Raw genomic sequence first — 23,301 nt, forward strand, 5'->3', positions numbered from 1 at the left:
GATTAAAGAAGAGAGTCGCTGAATTGAATGTTTATGTAGTCTTAAAAGCTCAATATTCTGTAGGTCCTGAAATTCAAGTGACAATGACAAAAACCCTGGAACTGGACACATTTTTGCACGTCTGGCAGTGAATGAGTTAAAAAAGGGTGGAGGAATCTAGAAAAAAGGGAGGAACGATCGAATGAAGACATGCAGGAGAAGGCGCCCTTTGATTACTATCGGTATTGTTATCATTTGCATATGCAGTCTTCTATCATCTAAAATGCAAATGTGGCTCATTGCACATCTGACTAAGAGGCTTGTCGGCGCACTGTATGCATGACTGAGAGTGTGTATGTGTGTGTGTTTGTGTGTGTGTGTTCCTCTCAAAGCCCTTATCATCTGTCAACAGAGCCTTGTTCCCACCCAGCGGACAGTTGAGGCGCAGGAAGTACCCCAAGCTGTTTCATGTCTGACACCTGTCCGTGTGATGGATGGATGGATGGATGGATGGCGTGTGGGAGGGATTTACAGAGTGACGGATGGATTCACGCACCGATACAGCCTCACACGAGAAGGAGGCTATACGTTTAACTCATTCACCGCCATGCCCGAATTTGTTTGGGTTTTGTTTTTTCTTGTTTGAGCGCAGGGGGCAACATTTCCCGTTTTTCCATGTTTGCGCTTTGTTCCAGCTTCATCAGTTGTTCAAGCTCTAATATTGCATTGCATTTTGGACATCCGTCCTCATTTCAAGCTCATATAACTTCAGACCCATATAATTTAGGAATTAACTCTTTTTTCTGATGAAAGAAGAGAGTCTAAGGTTTCTAACGCTCTATTGAATGCTCATGTAGTCCTAAAACTCAATATTTGGTGGGTACTGGAAGTCACGTGACAAAAAACACATTTTTTGGACATCGTCTGGCAGTGAATGAGTGAAGAAAATAGCATAGCGGTACCGAAATTAGCTGGCTATCTATTAGCTATCTACATAGCGAAGTATCTATCTGGGTAGCCGTGAGCTAGTTATTAGCTAGATGGCTAGCTTTCTATCTATTTGAGTTACTTCCGGGTTGAGTGAACGCTGGCGCGTGTGGCTGCTGCTGCTCACCCACAAAAAAAAACTTTTCTGTGACTGTAAAGTGACCTTGAGAGTTTTGAAAGGCGCTTATAAACGAAATGCAGTATTATTATTATTAGAAATAAATCACGGTGACTATTCTTTATTTATTTATTTTTCAACTTGGATATTTCCCTGATCATTGCAACCGAAAGAAGGCAGAAGGAAGGATGTGATTTTTATATCGGTGGACCCTCACGTGTGGGAGCTTAGTGAATAAATCCAAAAATGACATCACGGCCTAACGGATGTCTTTAGTACACACAGAGTTGTGCAAAATTTTCAAAAATGGGACTTTGAAAAGAAATGCAAGCCAACAGTCCCTACATTAGCATGTGAAATGTAGGAAGGGGGCTCTCCAACAATGACCCCCACAAAGGTCGGCCTACCCCGTTTGTTTCACACAAAGCTCAAACCTCCACCCCGCCATGACCGCGAATCGTCGAGTTGGAGGAAAGACAAAGACGGGATAATGACGCACATTTTCCCCGAACATCTTAACGATCGCTTGTGCCATTCCGGATTTCTTTCCAAATTTTTGGCATTTACGAAATACAGGACGCCGACAACATACACTCCTACACATACACACACACACTTTTGTAAGCATTGCTGGGCAGCGCTCCACAGTGTGTGTTCAGATGCCAAATAAGCAAAACCATTTTGTGGCCAAAATTTAGAATTAAAAGGGGAACTACACCAACATCCGCTCACTCGCGGATGTTCTTATAGATCCTTTCCGACACAAATGAATAAACTCCATACCTGTGAACCTGCGAGACACTGTGGCCTTACGAACGGCTCAATTTTGCCTCACTTACTGAGAAAAAAAAACATACGCGTGTGTAATATTTCATTGTGCAATGTTATCAACGAAATTTCACCTGTAAACATGAAGACTTTTAACAAGTTACAACATATTTCTAGCAATCATCATTGCATTGTGGCCTTTTTTTTGCTGTGGACAAATTGAATTAGTCCACAGCACATAGAGAATTTGAATTTGTGTTCTAATTATGTACAGTGATACCTCAGCTTCCGAAAGCTTTAGTTCACAAACGTTTCGCCTCACGAACATTAAATTCGCGAGCATATGGCGTCGGCTGACGAACTAGTTTTCGGCGGACGAACCAAACCACACAGCGCCACGGTGGCTGGCGGACTAGTTTTTGGCAGAAGAACACCAAACCACACGGTCGAACAGCACCACGGTGGCTGGCGCACGAGTTTTCGTCACCCCCTTTCTTTGAGTGCGGACGTGGTTTGTTATCGAGTGGAGTACTTTTGCTATTATGGGACTGAAAACGACCCAACCACAGGCGAGTGTCAAGCCAAAGAGGACACAAAAGAAGATGACGCTCGAAAAACACGAACGAGGTGTGCGTTTGTGTGACTTAGCGTCCCAGTACCAGTAAGTCGACCATTGCTACGTGTGGCTAACACCCTTAGCCACACGTAGCAATGGTCTGTGTTGTCTAAGCAATGGTCTCAGGCAATAGAAGAGGGTAAAAAAAATATGTTGATTTGGATTAATGAAAAGCAGCTAGCAGGGGACAGCATGAGTGAGGGTATTATCTCCGAGAAAGCACGGCAACTTCACTCGGATGTCATCAAGAGGCAACTACATCAAAGACCATCACAAAAATAAATAAAATGACTTTATTATACAGCAGAGTTTATTTCTTTAATTACAATGCAATAGCACATTTTTATACATAAATTAAGGTATCTTTTGTGTAGTTTTAAGGCTTATTCAGTAGAAAATTGTGTTTTATGGGGACCTGGAAACGGATTATTCTAATTTTAATGGTTTCTTATGGGAAATAAATGTTCGGCAGACAAACTTTTCGCCTTACACACCCTTTCTGGGAACCAATTAAGTTTGTGAGCTGAGGTATTACTGTATCATGTTTATAAAAGCGTATGGATGATATTAAGGCGGAAAAAAACATGACCAAATGTTTCATTTAACTGATTTCAAAATAAAATTCCATTTGACCAGAACTTTCTCGTGACTTTTCGCACTGACTTTTTTTCTTGATGGTCGACTTCGCTTTTTACTAGCAGCGATATTTGTTATAGTTAACATTACTGCTAATATTTAATGACGATAACGGAGTCAAAAATATTTCAAAATTATATGTAACAATTTTTGTGTTTCAAGTACAAACTTTCTTATATGCCGTCCACATCTAAAAATGTCAAAAAAATTATACAGAATGCAGCAAAATACGGCTGATTGACAGGTATAAATTTGGCCCGATGGAAGCTATCATCTCCTTCTTGTACGATGTACGATGCTTATTTTAATCCAACCCTCAATCCCAAACACCACCCCCCTGACCTCCCAACACACTCATTCTGAATCCTGAAACAAGAGAAGACTCAGACCGTCTGGTGAAATGCTAAACGCTGATTTTTTGCTGTTGATACAAGGTGACGTGGAGAATAGCGGGAGCTGTGGCAAAGGAAGAAGGGATTAGTTGTTGAATGGTGCGAGAGGGATATTGAAAAAAAAAGGGGCCAGTGACAGCAGAAGGTAGAGCCGCCCTACCCCCGTCAGAGGGGTCATCACAGTGTGCAAAGGAGACCAGTAGAGAGTCCACGAACCCACCCACCCCTTTTTTACACCCCCGTTTAAAACCAGGGGTCGTGACTGAGCCTGATGAAGACGTCAAACGTTCTTGACTGACAGCCAGGCACACACTCCCATATAGGCAGAGTGCAGGGTCACGACCGAGCGAGATGAAGTCGTCAAAAGTTTGACAGCTGCGATCCGTCTGGAAAGATCGGAAACGAGGGCGGGGGGAGACGCGAGGAAGAAACAACAGAGAGAATTTGAAATGGGAATGGCTCGAGAATGGAAGCGGAGCCTCTTGTTTTTTTTTTTTTGTCTCCCCCTCCTCCTTGCGTTTAGCTTTCTGATGCTGCCCGGGGCCGCTCACTGCCTGGGAGGCTTGGAATGCCTCTTTGTGTACAGTCTCTGGCATTCCCAGTCCCCACCGTCGAGACAGATTTCATGCTTGTGCTTCTTTTCTAGCGCACCTGCAGTGTCTCATCGACCACGGGGAGAAAATGGAATGAGACGGTCACATAAAAACAAAAAAAAAAGGCTGCATGAAAGAAAAATTGCCGCATCACGATTTCCATGAAAGAAGAGACTCCTTGGACTTTTTTTACACAAAACACAGCGGCAGTTTGCTTTCACGCGGTATCAAATTGGAAATCTGACAACATCAACATTTGTCAAGTGACGATAATTACGTCAACGCAATCGAACGGGACAAGTGTAAAACACTTTTTTAAATCAGAATTACATGGTTTGTATCCATAAAGACATATACGTGTGTGTATAAGTCTGGCGTGCAACTTGCAGGACATACAAAGAGCAGATTTAAACAATTATAGCATAAGATTTAGGCTGCATGGCTTGAGGAGCCCGTGATGAGAAGAAAGGTGTGTTCGCGCAGAGCGCCGATGCATATGTGGAACTAACGCGGCTTGGAATTGAAGCGAATTTTATGTGAGACAATCTTTTTCTACAGTGTGAAATGTAAATTTTTCTAATGCGAGACTTAAAGGCTAATCCAATCCAATACAATCTAAAAAAGATTTTGGGAAAAACTGCTTTGTTCCAGTGTTGAGTCACATAAATATAATGTGATTGATTGACAGGAAAAAGAAACGGATGGTAATGGTGTCCATTTTGCAGCTTGAACAGCGATATTCAATTGTGGGATTAACTCTCCGCAAGTTTCATAACTGTCAACCAGATGTATTTTGACGTATTCTGTACGATTTTTGCACATGTTTAGATGTGTACGGCAAACAACAAAGTTTGTATGGGAAACGCAAAAAATATTCAATATAATTTTGAATCCCGTTTTCGCCATTGAATAGGAGCAGTAATGTTAATAAAGAAATATCGCTACTTGTAACAAGCAAAGTCGACCACCAAGAAAAGAAGTCCGTGTGAAAAGTATCAAAAAGAAACAAAAGTTCCGAGAAGACAAGTTCCGGTTAATTTTATTTTGAAATCGGTTAACTTAAACATTTTCCTTTTTTTGCCTTAATATCATTCATATTTTTTGATAAGCATTATACATCGTTGGAACGCAAATTATTTTTTGCTCTACAACAAAGAACATACTTGATTATTGCTAGAAAGATTTTGTAACTTGTTAAAAGTATTCATGCTTACAGGAAAATTTTTGTGAATAAAATTGCGCAATAAAATATGACACACATGTATGTTTTTTTTTTCTCAGTAAGGAAAAATTGAGCTGTTAGTAAGGTCACAGTGTCTCGCAAGTTGACAGGTATGCAAACTCGACTACGTTTTCATTTCTCTCTCGGCTAAAACGACAGTGTGTATCTATCCCTCAAAATACACAAGCCGCTTAAACTCACGGGATGCATACATATGTGCGTATATAAAGTCTGCGGGCCTGGTATTAGAATATTAATGGTAAAAAGTAAGAAGCCGAAAATTGTTTGGGATCATGGTATTTCAGTTGATCACAATTTGCATTTTGACTTTTGCCTGAAGATTTGCGTGTAAATATAGCCTGCCATTAATGAAATGTATTTTCCGAGGATTACTTTGCTTATTTTGGGCAAAACAATGCCAAGTCACATCCGTGGTAAAAACCTGTGACTCTGCAAGAATCGAAACATGGGCGTGGAAATATCCTATTGGACCCTCCGCACCCTGCCCACCACCTTTTCTAGCGACTCACTCCCAGGCAGGTGCTACCAATCCATGCACATCAAATCCAAAACAGCTTCTTCCCCCAAGCCATTAACTTTCTAAACAGTGAGCGAAATATAACTGAATAGTGCCTTTTAGCATTTTTTATGATGATACTAGTGCAGCATGTTCCACCGGAGACAAATAATAATAATAATGATAATAATGAAAAAGATAATAATAATAATAATAATAATAATAATACATTTCATTTATAAGCGCCTTTCACAACTCTCAAGGTCACTTTACAGTCACAGGATACGTTTTTTTCTGTGGGTGAGCAGCGGCAGTCACACGCGCCAGCGTTCACTCAACCCGGAATAACTCAAATAAATAGAAAGCTAGCTAACTAGCTAATAGCTAGCCAATAGATAGATAGCTAGATAGCTAATAGATAGCTGGATAGATAAATAGCTAGCTGGATAGATATATAATAGATAGCTAGCTAGATAGCAAATATATAGCTAGCTAGATAGCCAGTCAGTTAGTTAGATAGCTAATAGACAACAAATAGATAGCCAGCTAGATAGCCAACCAATTCCATGTGTGTTCTACATACTTGGCAATAAAAATATTCTGATTCTGATTTGACTGACCTGCCAGCAGTCCATACCTGTCCTTTTAAAAGTGCGTGGCCCATGATATCACTCAAAATGCGACAAAGAACACTCAGGACTGTTGGCGCAAATGAAGTTCTCCCTACAGAGCTTCTCACAACGTGCTGCTATAGAAGTACACTTGAAGTAGCAGGTGTCTCTTGGGCTGAGAAAGCGCAGGCGTGAGAGTGAAGAAAATCCAGAAACCCTTTGACCTTGACGCCGGGTGGGAATAGAGAACGTCTGAATCTCCTCTCTAGCACCCCCCACCCTCCTCACTGCCCCTTCCTTGGTTCCATCTCCGCACCGCTGCAAACTTAAAATGGGAGAAGGTGCATGTCTGACACCACCGGGGTCAAAGACTTCACCGGGGGGCGGCATTTGCTATTCACACGCACTTTGATGGATTTCCAACTAGGCAAGCTGAGGCCGGTCAGCGAGCTGACAAGCGGCGGGAGGGTAAGGAAGGGAGGGAGAACGCGGCTGATAGATAGATGGTACTTCACATCTGCTCCTGGTTCAACAGAGTCAAGGGTTTCTCCTAAATCTCGTCGGGGAGGAACATCTTTCAGACCTCAAGGTGCACCCGTCTAACCTCCTCCCTCCTTTCAGAGTGAACAAACGGGGTAAATGGGGTGAAGGTAGTTTCTGAAGGCAGAAAAGAGGAAGTCACGGAATGCCTTGACGCGGTGTCAGCCATCTTGGTGTGTTTGCATATTAGCCGCCGCGCGGGCCTCAATCATCATTGTGAGCCTTTAGCCACCCTCCAACTATTTACGTTTCTTTTTGACACCATTTCCCACCCTATCCTTCTCGACAGACTTTCCACCCTAGGCATCACCCACACCCCACTCCGCTGGTTTCATTCCTATCTCTCTGATCGCGCACAATTCATCCAAATCAACTCGTTCACCTCACGGTCCTCTCCGGTGTCCTCTGGTGTGCCTCAAGGGTCTGTCCTGGGGCCACTTCTCTTTATTATCTACCTACTTCCTCTTGGCAATATTTTCCGTAAGTTTGGCATTCACTTTCACTGCTTCGCGGATGACACCCAACTCTACCTCTCCAGCAAACCCGACGCCTCTCTTCCACCTTCATCCCTCTCATGTTGCCTCTCAGAAATTAAATCATGGCTTTCCCATAACTTTCTCAAGCTCAACAGTGAAAAAACTGAACTTCTTCTTGTCGGTACCAAATCCACCCTCCACAAAACTAAGAGTTTCTCCCTCACCATTGACAGTTCTACCGTGTCCCCCTCCCCTCAGGTCAAGAGTCTGGGTGTCATCCTCGATAGCTCACTATCCTTTCACTCCCATATTAATAACATTACTCTGTCTGCTTATTTCCACCTCCGTAATATTAACCGTCTCCGTCCCTCGCTCACCCCTCACTCCGCTGCTATCCTTATCCACAGTCTTGTCACCTCCCGCATCGATTATTGCAACGTACTTCTCTTCGGTGTCAATCAGAAATTTCTCCATAAACTCCAACTCGTCCAAAATTCTTCAGCCCGGATCATCACTAGAACCCCCTCCTTTCACCACATCACCCCTGTACTCCAGCAACTCCACTGGCTACCGGTGAAACATCGTATCGAATTCAAAATACTTCTGTTTACTTTCAAAGCCATCCATAACCTTGCTCCTCCCTATCTTTCTGACCTGCTTCAAATCTCTGTTCCCTCTCGGTCCCTCAGATCCTCATCCTCCCTTCACCTCTATGTGCCCTCTGCCCGTCTCACCACGATGGGATGCAGAGCTTTCAGCCGCTCTGCTCCCAAACTCTGGAATTCACTCCCACCCAACATCCGTAATATTGACTCCCTCCCTATTTTCAAGGCTCATCTCAAAACCCATTTGTTTAAAATTGCTTTCAATGTCTGATTCTCTCTGCTATTTTATTATTTATCATTTTACTTATGGTTTTATTGTTATGTGCTGTGTTCTATTGTTTTTATTGTAAAGTGTCCTTGGGTGTTTTGAAAGGCGCTTGAAATAAAATGTATTATTATATTATTATTATGATTGAGTTTTGAGCTTTTACAATAAAAGCATGCCTACAAGGACATGCAGACTCGACAAAGCGCACTAAACGTACTCAAACCAAGCTGGCTATCTATTTGCCATCCATTTGCTATCTATTAGCTATCTGGCTAGCTAGCTAGCTATGTAGCTGGCTATTTATGTGCTATATGGCTATGTACCTAGTTAGCTAGCTGTCTAGCTGGCTATCTATTAGCTAGCTATCTATCTATTTGAGTTATTTCTTAGTTGAGTGAACGATGGCGCATGTGTCTTCCGCTGCTCACCCGCAGAAACACTGATCCTGTGACTGTAAAGTGACTTTGAGAGTTTTGAAAGGCGCTGAGAAATGAAATGTATTATTATTATTATAAGGTCTTGAAGAACATTTGTCTCCCACACACATAAACACACTAAAATTTGGCTAATACTCTCTATTGAAAAGACGCGAGAGAGAAAAAGCTGTTTTCCAGTCTGTGGATTGCCAAATGGAACCAACGGCAATTCCCTTTATGTCGCCGTTTCTCTCTTAGTCTCTCTTTCTTTGAAATGTTGAATTATGGCGCTGTTTGTTATACAATTAGCCTTCTGGGATAGGCTCCATAAATAAAAATGGAGGGAGCAGTTCAACCAGAGGCTCCCCCAGGTCCCCCCTTGACTGGTCTCTGTCCATCTGTGTGGGAGTGAATAGGGGGAGTGACACCGTGTTGTTTGAATGTCTCCACGGAAGACTTTTGTCGAATGCTGCATGTGTATATACACACACACACACACACACGCACACACACACACACACACACACACACACACACACACACACACACACACACACACACACACACACACACACACACACACACACACACACACACACGCTCTCACCATAAAAGTCACGTGTGAACAGTTTGCATATTTGCCACCATAAAATTCGGACCAGACTTAAACCCCTTTCACCCATTTTTTTTTGTCCAGATGGCAATTCACAATGAGTCCTAAAGAACTTGAGTGTATGGAACACCAATGACCAAACTATTTCAACTTAACTCATTCACAACGTGCTGCTATAGAAGTACACTTGAAGTAGCAGGTGTCTCTTGGGCTGGGAAAGCGCAGCAAGATAGCCAACAACCAGCCAGCCAGACAGCTAACAGACAGCCAGCTAGACAGCTAATAGCTAGCTAGCTAATGGATAGCTAATAAATTGCTAATAGATAGCGAGATAGCCGACAGCTAGCCAGCGAGACAGCTTTACAGCTATCCAGTTAACAGCTTATAGCTAGCTAGCCAGATAATAGATAGCTAATAAATAGCTAATAGATAGCCAGCAGAAGTTGAAACAAACCGCTAACATGGAAAAAAAGGCAAATACTGCCCCCTCGTGGAAGTAACAAAAAACATTGCCAGATGTCTGACCAGTGCTTTATCGGCACCTAAGCAAGAAAAAACACAACCCGAATAAATTCAGGAATGGCGCTTCTACGTCATATTTTCAATTCCTGAATAAATTTGCGAATGGAAGTGAATGAGTTAATTACGTTTTTCAATGTTCACGAATCGAATCTATACCTTCTTCTTTCACCAGCCTTTTTTTCACATAAATATCTGTACTTCCACTTAGGCGAAAAGAAGGAATCTGCTGAATTGCGCCCGTCAAATCCAATTTGAAAAAAAGCAGAGTGCAATGTTTATTGCTGTCATTATCGTTTCGGCTATAGATAACAGATGGCGATTTGCCTATGTAACTTGGGAGCCTTCAACTTAGTTTACTATGTATGTAATGACAATATGAGGAGAACAGCTGAATTAATGTGCCACGTTTACCGAGAAAGCCTCATCACTGTCGCCTCGGATGAGTCATACCATCATAATAACGACAAACAAGCTGCTTACCTTTACACGAACTCCCTTTTTCTTCATATCCTGCGTGGCAAAGACATCCACCGATCGGAACCAGCCACTCCCCATCGGCACCGCAGTACATTTTGGGCTCTTCTTTCTCCTGCGATTGGTCAACGCAAGATCCCCTAACCTCCACTAGGGATGAAGTGTCAGCTCCGGTCACCGTGTCCGGGAAGTTTGCCAGATTGCGAATGGTCAGCGGGCAGGTTTTGTAGAAAACTCGCACAGACACCAAGGCGATGCATGCGCCAACGTCCTGGAAGGCTAAGTAGAAGCCCTTCCTGCTTGTCACCCTTACGTCCCGCACTTCGGTGTTGAGTTTCATGATGCGGTCGCCAACGTCCACCTAGACGTGCAAAGATACGATTTGTGCAATGCTTTAGCGTGGTTCATAAAAAAGTCTTGTTTGTAAAAAAAACAAACAAACATACCAAGAGTATTGATTTGTGAAAAAAAATATTGAATTGACCAAATTGCCCAATCACACGTTTCAGCCCAAACACATTGATATACTGTAATAGTTTTGTTTTGCCTGATTGTGTGTGTTTTTTTGTTTGGATGATGCAATAAAGGCTCGAGATTAGTAACTATGAGTGACAGATCATCTCCGGGCATAAATATGAATTCTATTCTCCCTTTCTACTCCTTTTCCTATCAGGGAAAGTGTTGCCACCATGTGTATTTTATTTCCTATTTTCAAAAATGGAATAAAAAAAATAATATTTGCAGAGCAATATTAGCAGTGAAAAAATTCACATATTATCTCATTCACTGCCAGACGATGTGCAAAAGTGACTCCACTCCAGTGCCAGGGTTTTTGTCAATTTCATTCAAATTGCAGGACCTATAGAATTTTGAGTGCTATTACAACATAAACATTCAATTCAGTTTAAGAAACCTTAGACTATTTTGTTTCATCAGAAATAAAGAGCTAATTCCTAAATTGTATGGGTCTGGAGTTATCTGAGCTTGAAATAGGGGAAGCTGTACAAGAGGCAAGCGCTGCCTCCTCGTGGGAGGGAAAAACATTGCCAGAAGTCTGACTAGCGCTTTATTGGCACCCCCCGCAATCTACAAATTCGGGAATGGCTCTCCATCTCATGCTTTTCTGAATACATTCGGGAATGGCAGTGAATGAGTTAAAAAAAGGTCTATGAAAGCAGTGTTGAAACAATAATGGCATTCCAGTACCAACTGGACCTGTCCAGGTTGAAAAATAAATAAAATCAGTCACCGTAATTTATTTCGGTACCGCTAAACTATTTCCTTAACTGCCAGACATGTACAAAAATGTGTCCACTCCAGTGAAAGGTTTTTGTCATTTTCCTTCAAATTTCAGGACCCACAGAATATTTAGTTTTAGGACGACATAAACATTCAACGTAAGAAACTTTAGACTGTCTTATTTCATCAGAAAAAAACAGTTAATTCCTAAATTATATGGGTCTGGAGTTATCTGAGCTTGAAATCAGGGTGGCTGTCCAAAATACAATGCAATACATACATATTGGTTTATATAGCGCTTTAAGAACAGCTGAAGCTGGAACAAAGCGCTAACATTGAAAAAACACGTAGCAAGAGGTCTGGCCAGCGCTTTATCGACACGCAAGCAAGAAAAACAAAACAAATTCAGGAATGGCGCTCTACCTCATGTTTTCAATCCCTGAAAAACATTGTGAATGGCAGTGAATAAGTTAATGATCTCCAGGAACATCAACTGATTCCTTTATGACATTTTTTGAGTTTGGTGCAGGTAATAAATAAACATCTCACATCTCCACTTTCATCCTCAACAACATGCATTTCATTTCATGGCATTTAATGGAAATCAGTAACACGGTGGTTGTGCAAATCCCCCACGCTAACAAATAATCAAACACTAATGAAAACATCAACCCTTCTTCGGAGAAGTAATTAGCAAGGCCTGAGAAATATTCCTGCACGGTCCAGCAAAGATAAAAGTGCTTGTTCCACAAATAAAAACATTACAGCTAAGTGTCTCTGGAGGCTTTTTCTTCGAGATAAAAGTGAATTAAAGCGAGCGGGGGCAAACAAATGAAGAATTCGCTCCTCACCTGAGTGAAACTCTCGTCTGCTGCCACCGTGTCCACTTTAATGAAGCTGCTCTCTTTGATGAAGTTCTCCCTGTCCTCGTTGGATTCGTGGTAGTATAGATTGAACGTCTCCTGCAAGACAAAAGGGGGGGATTTAAAGAAGAGAAGCTGTCTTATTCATCTCCGTCACTGCTCATTTTCCCTCTTTATATGATAATGAACCAAACTGAGCAATGGCGGGTGGTAAAATATCATAAATATCCATCAAAAGCTGCCTCGGGAAATTCAATACACGCTGGGGTCTACACTAGGGGATACATTCCAGAAATGCCACAATAAGTGAGACCATATGAATTGTTTTATCACTGGCACAAGCTTGAAACAACATTTCACAAAACTTAAATGGATAGAATACACAACACACCCACATCAAAGCATAAAACGTTGAAAATGAATGAATTGTTGTGTTTCTTAGAAGCACGATACAGACGCTCTCCTACTAACGAACGAGATACGTCCCAAACGGTTGTTCATAAGGCGAATGTGTTCATAACTTGCTTCAGTGCTATATTTTGTATGTAATGTATGTTTAGGGCTTATATAAGCCTTTTTAAGGCTGGGGTCTAAAAATCGCGGCCCGTGGGCCAACTGCGGCCCCCTAAAAGAATATTTTGCGGCCCGCCTTGATATGAAAGATTAATGTTAGCATGATTGATACGAATGAAACTTGTGTGTGAAGCTGAACAAGTCGGCAAGAGAAGCCATGTTTACGACAGTTCATGTTCAATATTTTATTTATGTGAAGAAAGCTAAAGATTAAAGAACTGTTAATACAGACATTTGAAACTTTATTAAAATAATTAGTTTTCCTGTGGTTTTCTCAGTCGTCTGTATCTGCTTTATGATCATTTATTTATTACTGGTTAATTTATTTTTATTCATTTTTCCATTTAATTCATTTTTTGTGTGTTAAAAATAAAGATTTTGGGAACATTGGAATGTTTTATCTATGCTCTTCTTGTGGAAATCATGATGCGGCCCAGCCTCACCCAGAATCTGCCTCCAGCGGCCCCCGGGTAAATTGAGTTTGAGACCCCTGGTTTAAGGTTTATATAAATATGTTTAAATGACTCTCACTTTTTTGTTTCCTAACTGACACCAGAAAAACGTTTTATAGCATCTAAAATGCCCAAAACACGCAGGATGATATTTTTATTCAAATGCAAAACACCAATAAAAATGACGTAAAGTGTCCAAAATCTGCAAAAAAATTGAGCTGCGAATTGGGCATTTTCATGGAGTCCCGCCCTCAGTTCGTGATGTCATGCCAAGACGTCTTGCATTGCTGGAGAATAAAAACAATAGCTTCAGATTCGGAGAATATGCTTTATGCTTTCTTGTTACACATCCAGTTATGAAAATGATTCAAATAGTTCTGAAGAGGAAAGCATACATGTTTGCAATCGATTAAAGAATTTATTCCGTGCCATTTTGAGGCAACATTGAGGGGAAATGTCTTACCCTCAAAGAGGCAGAAAATGGCGACCTCCTGTGAGGAATTAATTAGCCCGTTTCCACAGGCTGATAAATTCCGTCCATGGAGCTTGGACACCCTCTTCTAGCTCTTTCTGGTGCAACACAAGGTTTTCAGACCAAACAAGCATTGACGTGATGGAAGGACTGCTACAATGTGTCCTTTTTTTCGGTCAGGGGCGTTCCTTCAGTGACGTCACGTACGGACTCATCACCAACTCAAAAACAAGACTTCCGGAATATTCAGCATGAGTCTCAAAACATAAAATATAGCTATATGCGGTGGAATCTTTGTAAAATACGCTCAGTAGAAGTCATTTGAAGCAATTTTACAAAATATGGACACAACTTGTCTGGAGATGTCGGTTGTCCTTTAAGGCTTGCATAAGTAAGTAACCTGTATTTGTTCGTACTGAAAAATAAACATGTAATAAAATACATGGTCGATTAAGATATTTACATGTACAACTGGAGAGAATACTACATTTGTTACTACAAAAATGTTCATATGTACCATTGTTTATAACTCGAATGTTCGTAAATCGGGAGCATCTGTATATTTTTACTAAAATTATTCATCTTAGTTTCGTTTTAGTGTTGTTGTTTTTTTAAGATAAGTAATATTGGTCTAGATAAAAAAAGAACAGGTCACAAAGTATTGTGTAATACAGCAAACTATAATTCAAAAATGACTTTTTGACCTTGCTCTTTCTGCATGGCTGTACGGTAAAACTGAAATACAGACGCTCCCCAACTTACAAACCTTACAAACGAGATACCAATGTGTTGCTTCAGTGCTATATTTTGTATGGAATGTATGTTTAGGGTTTATAAAAGTATGTTTAAGGTTTATATAAATATGATTAAGGATTGTATAAGTAACCTGTAACCTTGGGTTGTACTGAAAAATAAACATTTCATAAAATACATGCTCGATAAAAATATCGATGAAAAGGTTTCTTCAGCCGTCAACTATACTTCTTTGAAGGTATTGGACATTTCACTCCTCATCCAAAAAGCTTCGTCAGCGAACTATAAAGATACGTAACTGGAGAAAATACTACATGTGTTACTACAAAAATGTGTACCGTTGTTCGTAACTTGAATGTTTGTAAGTAGCGGAACGTCTGGATGCCATTAATAGGTTTTAACAATAGCTGAAGCTGGAACAAAGCGCTAACATGGAAAAAAAGGGAAATGCTGCCCCCTTGTGAAAAAGAAAAAATATGGCTAGAGGTCATGGCCAGCGCTTTATCAGCACCCAAGTATGAAAAAAAAACCCAAACAAATTCGGGAATGGTGCTCTAAGTCATTATTTTCAATTCCCGAATAAATTTGTGAATGGCAGTGAATGAGTTAAAAAGTCATGACATCACCACATTATATACTGTTTTTTGTCGATGGCTTTAGCGTCTCCCATTGTGCCTTAGCATTCTGCTAGCTGTAGTTATTTAAAAACACGATATGTAATTCTCTTTGTTGTTTGTTTAGCTTGATGGTGAACATTAACAGAAACTGGAAATAAGCTTCTTCTTGAATAGCTTTGATGAGCAGAATTGAGTTTTTACAATACAATACAATACAATACACATTGGTTGATATAGCTATCATGAAGCATCTCCAAAAAAAGTAAGATAACGTGCATCTTAGGGATACTACATACTGTAAGATCCCATAAAAAACATTGAAAATTCCACAATATACCAAAGATACTGTTGGATTTATTCAGAAACTTCATACCTTGCAGGTGCCGGTGACCCCCGGCAAGCTGTTGCAGTCTCTGAGCGTAAACTTGACCTCCACGTAAACCCTCTGAGCACCAGACCTGGCGATCCAATCCGTCCTCAGCCAGTTGTTCTGGTTGGGTTGCAAGACATTACACACCTGGTATGTCCTGATGGGTATGTTCTTCTCATCCATGATGCTCACTTCTTCCCACTGCAATTGCACAAGATTACTTTTTTAGTCTCTGTGGCTGTTTCGTAGTAGCACATCCAGCATCACAAAAATCAAGAGAACAAAATATTAGGCTTCAGATAGATCAAATATCTACCGCTTATCTAAACCACTCATCCTCAGAACGGTCTTTGGGCAGGAGGCAGGGGACACCCTGAACCGCAGTATATGAAATATACTTTTCAAATTAAAATACAAATCTTTAAATGCAAACTATGGCAGTGCGTGATGATTATCGTCCTTATGTTGGCTGTTTTTTTAACTCATTCACGGCCATTCATGAATTTATTCTGGAATTGAAAATATGATGTTGAGTGCTGTTGCCGAATTTGTTCGGGTTTTATTTTTTTCATGCTTGGGTGCTGATAAACCGCTGGCCTTTTCCACAAGGGGGCAGAATTTCATATCTTTTCCATGTTAGCGCATTGTTCCAGCTTCAGCTGTGGTTAAAGCGCTATATATAACCAATATGTATACAGGTAACATCTGACTTACGACTAGCTCGACTTACGACCACGACCTCCATTTTTAAAAAATTAATTCTACGCCTGGCGCTGCAACGCGCTAGCAGCCCAGCAATATGTTCAACAATTTTGGCCAGCCAGCCAGCATCTCACTATCGCACAGCAATCGACCGTGTGATGGCACCAGAGGGGGTAGTTTGCGAGTCATTCAGCCTGCGAGTCTCTATTCAACATTTTGAATGGATTTCGATTCACGACCCTTTTGACTTACGACCGTTTGGTCGGAACGGAACTCGGTCGTAAGTTGGATGTTACCTGTATATTGCTTTGTATTTTGGAAAGGCCGCCCCCATTTCAAGATCAGATAATTCCAGATCCATATAATTTAGTAAGATACTCTTTTTTCTGGTGAAAGAGGATAGTCTAAGGTTTCTAACGCTGTATTGAATGTTGATATAGTCCTAAAACTCAATATTATGTGGGTCCTGGAATTCAAGTAACAATGACAAAAACCCTGGCACTGGAGTGGACATACTTTTGCACATGTCTGGCAGTGAATGAGTTAAATATAAAACATCACAATTCTGCTTCGGTATACCATTTGTTGCCAGTCATCTTTTTTCTTTCTTTTTTTTCAGCCACATTTCCATGCAAAGCAGAGCAGGCTCAGCCTTCACTGCATCATCCATCTCAATCGAGGCAGCCACTTGCCTTGTACCGCGACCCCTCAAATGACCGCCAAGCTTCCCAAACTCCAAATTGGCTTTTTATTGCCACTGAATAATAATCTGCTCTCTCCCTACAACCCACAACCACACACGCTTAAATGTGCCATGTCCAACGAGGGACAACGGGAGGGGGGGAGTGCGTGTAAGAAGGAATGAGTGAGCGTGTGTATGTGCGCAATAAACTCTCATCAATATGCCATCAGTGCTCAACGCCTCAGTGAGCTAATTATGACCTTTAGTGCTACACATCAATTAGTGAATTGATGATTAGACATTGTATGCGTCGGTGAGGTCACTCTGCCGAACTAACTATAATTAACTCATTCACTGCCATTCACAAATTTATTCTGGAATTGAAAATGTGCTGTCATATTATTTGTTATTTAGTTTTTTTTTTTGTTATTTTGACTTCAAGACGGCGCCGCGAGAGTGGCTGCCTTTCCAGCAGCTCATGTATTTTGTTTTTCTACTTTCATTCCTTTCATCACTTTGCTGCTGTGAAATGTAAATTTCTCCACTGTGAGACTAATAAAGGCATATCCAATCCAATCCAAATCCAATCCAAAATATAACGCAGAGCACCATTCCTGAATTTGGTCGGGTTTTGTTTTTTCATGCTTGGGTGCTGATAAAGCGCTGGCCATGGCCTCTGACAATGTTTTTGCTTTTCCACAAGGGGGCAGAATTCCACATATTTTCCATGTTAGCGCTTTGGTCCAGCTTCAGCTTTTGTTAAAGCGCTATATAAACCAATATGTATATATTGCATTGTATTTTGGACGGCCGCCCTCATTTCAATCTCATATAAGTACAGACCAATATAATGAAGTCGTGCTGCTGTCAACTCAGTCTCGAAATTTATGTTTGTGACCAGCAGATTTTCGCAAAGGTTCCAGCAGCCCAGGCCTTGATGATGTCATAATTGTTCCGGAAAGTTACAGTACGGAAACTAGAGATCAGAGCAATGAAACGGTTTCTCCCAACCCCAAATTGCAATCAGACAAACTGATCTATAAAATGAAATGATTTCCACGTTGTCAAGAAATATCGTCAAATCCCCATTCTTTGCAGACGCGTGCATTTTCAAACCTCTCAAAACAAATTTCAATATACAGATGCTCCCCTAGTTATGAACATTCGAGTTCCGAACAACGGTACATATGACCATTTTTATATGACCATTTTTGCGGGTATGTCGAAAAATGTTCATACAGAGATGATGTAAGTTAGATTTTGTATTGCGCGCCTTTTTACTAGCAGACGCTCCCCTACTTACGAACATTCGAGTTACGATCAAATGTACATACGAACATGTTGTTAGTAACATATCTAATATTCTCTCCAGTTGTACATGTACATGACTTTATAGAACAAATATTTTATTAAATGTTCATTTTTCAGTACAAACCAATACAGGTTACTTATGCAAGCCTTAAACATACTTATATAAGCCCTAAACATACATTCCATACAAAATATACCACTGAAGCAATTTACGAACAAATTCACTTTACGAACGACCGTTAGGAACGTATCTTGTTCATAAATTGGGGAGCGTCTGTTTCAAATTTGGCTGAAGCCTATGTCAGTTCATTTTTGAGTGAAGGCCACCCTGCACTGTCAATTTCCTGGGGCGCATAAAGACAAATAATCACTTAAACCAATAGAAAACCAAGAATGGTCAATAAACCTAAAATGTGCATGTTTTGAGCCGCCAAAAGAAACTGGATTATCTCCATAAATTCAATTGCATGTATATGAGTCTGGGTTCATAATAAATAAAACAGGTTTTGTGTTATTATTGCTCCTGATATTGCGCTGGGAGTATTATGTGAAAGATTTGTTTCTCGACATTATAACCTGAAAACTGTTTTCCACAGAGAATAAGAAAAAAACCACTTCTAGTTAAAAGCTACAATAGAGAATTGAGCTTGAGGAGATGAAAATTTTATGACGGTTATGATGGCCCATGCTTCGGAGGGTTAATGTGCAGCGCAAGAGTGTGAGAGCATCTACAAGGGCATGAGTGCGCTTCTCGCGTGGTAGGCGTTTTTTAATTTAATTTTTTTATATGTGGGTGTTTGAAGGATTGGACGTAAAGAAAAAAAAAGAGGTGTGATGCCTCCTCGTCTCGACTCATTTGGAGTCTTTGTTAGCTGAAGGAAAATCCCAGCTGTCAGGCGGGCGGCGGGGGGGAATAAAGCTTTAGGCTTGCAAAAGAATCCCCTGTGATATGTGTATTTGAAGCAAGAAGATGCAGAAAGTGTCAGGAGGGCTGAGGGGAGCTGAGGGGAGCTGGGGGGGAGGGTGGCGCTTGGAATCAAAAGCTCGGTGTGTGCGGACCAGGACCCTGCCAATCAAGCAGCCTGTGAGAGAATGAGTGTATAGAGAGCAGAGAAACCGGTGTCAAGTTCGCTAATAACTCTTAAACTAACAACGTGGTGAGAGTCACTGCATGGTGAAAGTAGAGATTTTTACAACAAATTCTGGTGAATGCATTCTAGTTAAAAAAAAAAAAGTCTAAAGAAATGACACCCACCACCCGGCTGCTTGTTGCCACGTGGCGTGCCTGCCAAACACAATGCCAACTAGCTCATCTTAGCACTTAGACTGTGTGGAATGCTCGTTTTTCAAATCTGTGGGGTGAATATTTTGTTTTTAGGACTCATGTGTGCACGATTGTGTGTGTTGTGCAAAAAGACAGCAGGTTGTCTAAAGTGATTTTGATTTAAAATAAATAAATAAATAAAATGGACAAATAGAAAACTCCCACTCACCCCTCCTTCAGAGGGACTCGCTGCCCATTTCAGCTCTCCTGGCACTGTCCTGGTATCCAGCAGGGTCACTAAAATAACACATACACTGTTAATTTCAATTTTAAAAAAAGAGAAAACATACAAAGAAATGTATTCTTTGAAAAATACTCAATATAATAATTTCTTAAATAATTAATTAATTATCATTCACTGCCATTCACGAATTGATTCGGGAATTGAAAATATGACATGGAGCGCCATTCCCGAATTTGTTCGGGTTTTTTCTTGTTTCGGTGCCGATATGGGCTGGCCATGGCCTCTGGCAATGTTTTTTTTTCCTTTCCACAAGAGGGCAGTATTTCCCTTTTTCAATATTAGCGCTTTTTTTTCCCAGCATCAGCTGTTGTTGAAGCGCTATAAATTATGGTATGTTGCAACAGGGAGACTTGGAAAACATGTAGGACAGCGGCCCTCGAGGACCGGAGTTTGACACCCCTGCGCTATATAAACCAATATTGCATTGTATTTTGGACAGCCACCCTCATTTCAAGCTTATATAACTCCAGACCCATATAATTTAGGAATTAACTCTTTTTTTCTGATGAAAGAAAAGAGTCTTGGTTTTCTAACGCTGCATTGAATGTTTATGTAGTCCTAAAGCTCAATATTCTGTGGATCCTGGAATTCGAGTTACAATGACAAAAACCCTGGTACTGCAGAGGACACATTTTTGCATATGTCTGGCAGTGAATGAGTGAATAATAATATTAATGGATGTAACTAAGTAAGCTTCACTCAATGTATTCTTTTTTTTCATCAAAAGACAAAGAACACAATTGATTGGGTTGGCCAGCGAACACTAAAACACAAAAAATCCATATAAAAGTTCATTTAATTCATGTATTTAATATTTTATTTTACAAACCCTAACAATATTCAGCACGTGTTCCCCAAAAATTGATGGATGGATTAATAGATGGCTAGATAGCTACATAGCTATCTAGCTATCTAGATAGATAGATATATACACATATACATTCATAAAATTTATCAATATGGGATTCGACTGGTCCTTAACTGCATATACGGGGAGGTCAGCCGAATATCTATCTGTGCTGATACACCATTTATGTTCAAATAAAAGTCATTTTACATAGTTTGTTAGCACTAAGCTAAGTAGACTATCGTAAAGCTGAGTGGTTGTTTTTAACTGTGAGTGGCTTTAAAAGGTGCCCCTCCTTTTGAAGTCTTCTATCTGTCATCACAAGCCACCACTTAATAGAGAAATAAGCCATCTATCTATCTATCCATCTATCTATCCATTTTCTGAATCACTTATCTGAGACTAACAAAAATATTGGCCCACCTTGCGGAAAACAAAATGAGCATTTTGTAACGTCCACAATTAAATCCACATTTGTGGCAAGACATTTTTACAAGTTGGAGTGTGTCTGGGGAATTTTGTAAAGCCAGAGATCACTGATGTTGGGAACGAGTGTCATCCTGGCTCAGCATTCCTGTTCTCACTCATCACTGACATGGATGACTGTGTTGACTAAATCTAACCTTTTGGACCTTTGACAAAAATGCTATGGCCATTCCCATGCCCCATCCATTAACCTCTAAGATTTCTGGACAAGGTAAAAACTGATTTTTTTTGGCATTCAAATCCAAACGGTAAACTTGTATCCTCTATGTACTATGTACAATTAGTGATTTAAAACTATAGGTAAGGCATACGTGAGCGACAAGGTTATAACATGCATAATATTAGAAGACGAGCAATTCACGTGACACATCCCAAAAAGCTTCGAGATGCATCACAGCCCAAAGAAGCAAAAGAACGCTGCAAATGTTGCAATCTGTCAACTTTTCACAGCTTTTCTGGATAACAAAAAGCGAACCATCAGCGCGTACGGAGCGCACGCAGCCAAGCCAAGACCTTACCTTCATTGGCCGGATAATTCCTCGTCCTTGAACTTGAAACAAGAGTTATTATCCACAAAAACACGGTGAATGTTCGCCCTATATGCTCAGCCATGTGTGACGAAGGGATGCGTGCCCGTTGGCCGCTGGCTGTGCGCGCTGTCTGCGGAGGATCCATCCCGATGGGAAAAGTGTGTGTGAATGAAGAAGCCAAGAGTGTGTGTCCGTGTGGGGTGGGGTGTGTGCGCGCGTGTAGTGGGAGTGAGTTCGATGCTGTGGATCGTGGGGCGGTCTCACACTCGCGTGCTTGGCGTAATGGTCTTTCAAACTACACGAGCCAAATGCTATACACACACTAAAGGTTACCATGAACGAATTGTAAGTTATAACAACGTGTGTGTTGGTAAAATGTTAACGTTTTTTTGTCACGTATATTTGAAAAATGGACGCTCTATTTTTAGTTTCAAATGCCTCCAAACTGGACCACAGATCGACGATAAATATTTCATTCGCTCTGTTTCTTGAGCTTAATTTATTTTTTATGAGAGAATCCGTGGAGAGGAATCCGTAAAAACACCACACAAAATTCACACGATTATGCTTTTCGGGACATCAGGAATAATGTGTCATTTCGAGCGTTTGAAGGTTTGAGGTGACTTCCGGGTTAGCTCCACAGCACTTTCAGTACACGTAACTACAGCGCCCCCTTTTGGTAGTCATTTTCATTTAAGTTTTACAAATGTTAATCATTTCATTTTTGACTCTCGTCTTTGTGTTTTCTCTGTACTCGTAAAAAAATTGTACTCGTAAAAAAAAATGTCGAGGAACGGTCCATCCCGGAAAAAATATCTGCTCAACTGCGACCATTTAGACAAGGAAAAAAATAGTACAGGACAGCTTAGAAACATGACAAAGCAAAACAAAGAACAGTCCCGTGGCCTTTTCTCAACACCCTCCGCTCCCTCGGAGAGGTTTGAGACAATCGCTCTTATGTAGACCGAGTAGGTGAGACGATTTGGTGGGAGTGGACCCCCAAAAAATCAGGGAGGAGGGAGGAGCAGGGTGTATTTGGCAAATTGTATTAAATAAAGTCTGCAGGAACAAAATCTCAAACTATACTATAATAAAATAATAATAATAATAATAATAATAATAATAATAATAATAATAATAAATAATGTTCCAGCTTCAGCTGTTTTTATAGCGCTATACAAACCAATATACTGTATATGTATCGAATTGTATTTAGGACAGGTACCCTCATTTCAAGGCCATATAACTCCAGACCCATATAATTTAGGAAATAACTGTTTTTTGTGATGAAAGAAGAGGGTCGAAGGTTTCTAACACTGTATTGAATGTTTATGTAGTTTATTCGAGTGACAATGACAAAAACCTTGGCAATGGAGTTTTTCATGTACAATATTGGAGTACTATTATCCATAAAAGGCATTTGTTCAATTTTTGGAGAGGCTAGAACAGGGATTCTATGTATCTCAAAGCAACACAGTATCAA

At 40.6% G+C, this 23,301-nt stretch overlaps 1 protein-coding gene across 1 annotated transcript in view; it reads right to left on the reverse strand.

Moving 5' to 3' along the window:
- Positions 1–22,176, reverse strand: part of LOC148891367 (ephrin type-A receptor 4-A-like) — a 42,334-nt gene extending 20,158 nt beyond the window's left edge. Inside the window, exons 1-5 of the mRNA XM_089007851.1 lie at positions 21,807–22,176; positions 19,881–19,948; positions 15,696–15,893; positions 12,444–12,554; positions 10,360–10,714 (exon numbers count right to left, since the gene is read on the reverse strand). Of these exons, the coding sequence (XP_088863977.1) occupies positions 10,360–10,714; positions 12,444–12,554; positions 15,696–15,893; positions 19,881–19,948; positions 21,807–21,963 (889 nt within the window). The 5' untranslated portion in view covers positions 21,964–22,176. The remainder of the gene's footprint in view (positions 1–10,359; positions 10,715–12,443; positions 12,555–15,695; positions 15,894–19,880; positions 19,949–21,806) is intronic.
- Positions 22,177–23,301: the final 1,125 nt, after the last annotated feature.

Source organism: Hippocampus bargibanti, linkage group LG11, assembly GCF_051943395.1.
Source record: "Hippocampus bargibanti isolate YZ-2025 linkage group LG11, ASM5194339v1, whole genome shotgun sequence".
Lineage (NCBI taxonomy): Eukaryota > Metazoa > Chordata > Actinopteri > Syngnathiformes > Syngnathidae > Hippocampus > Hippocampus bargibanti.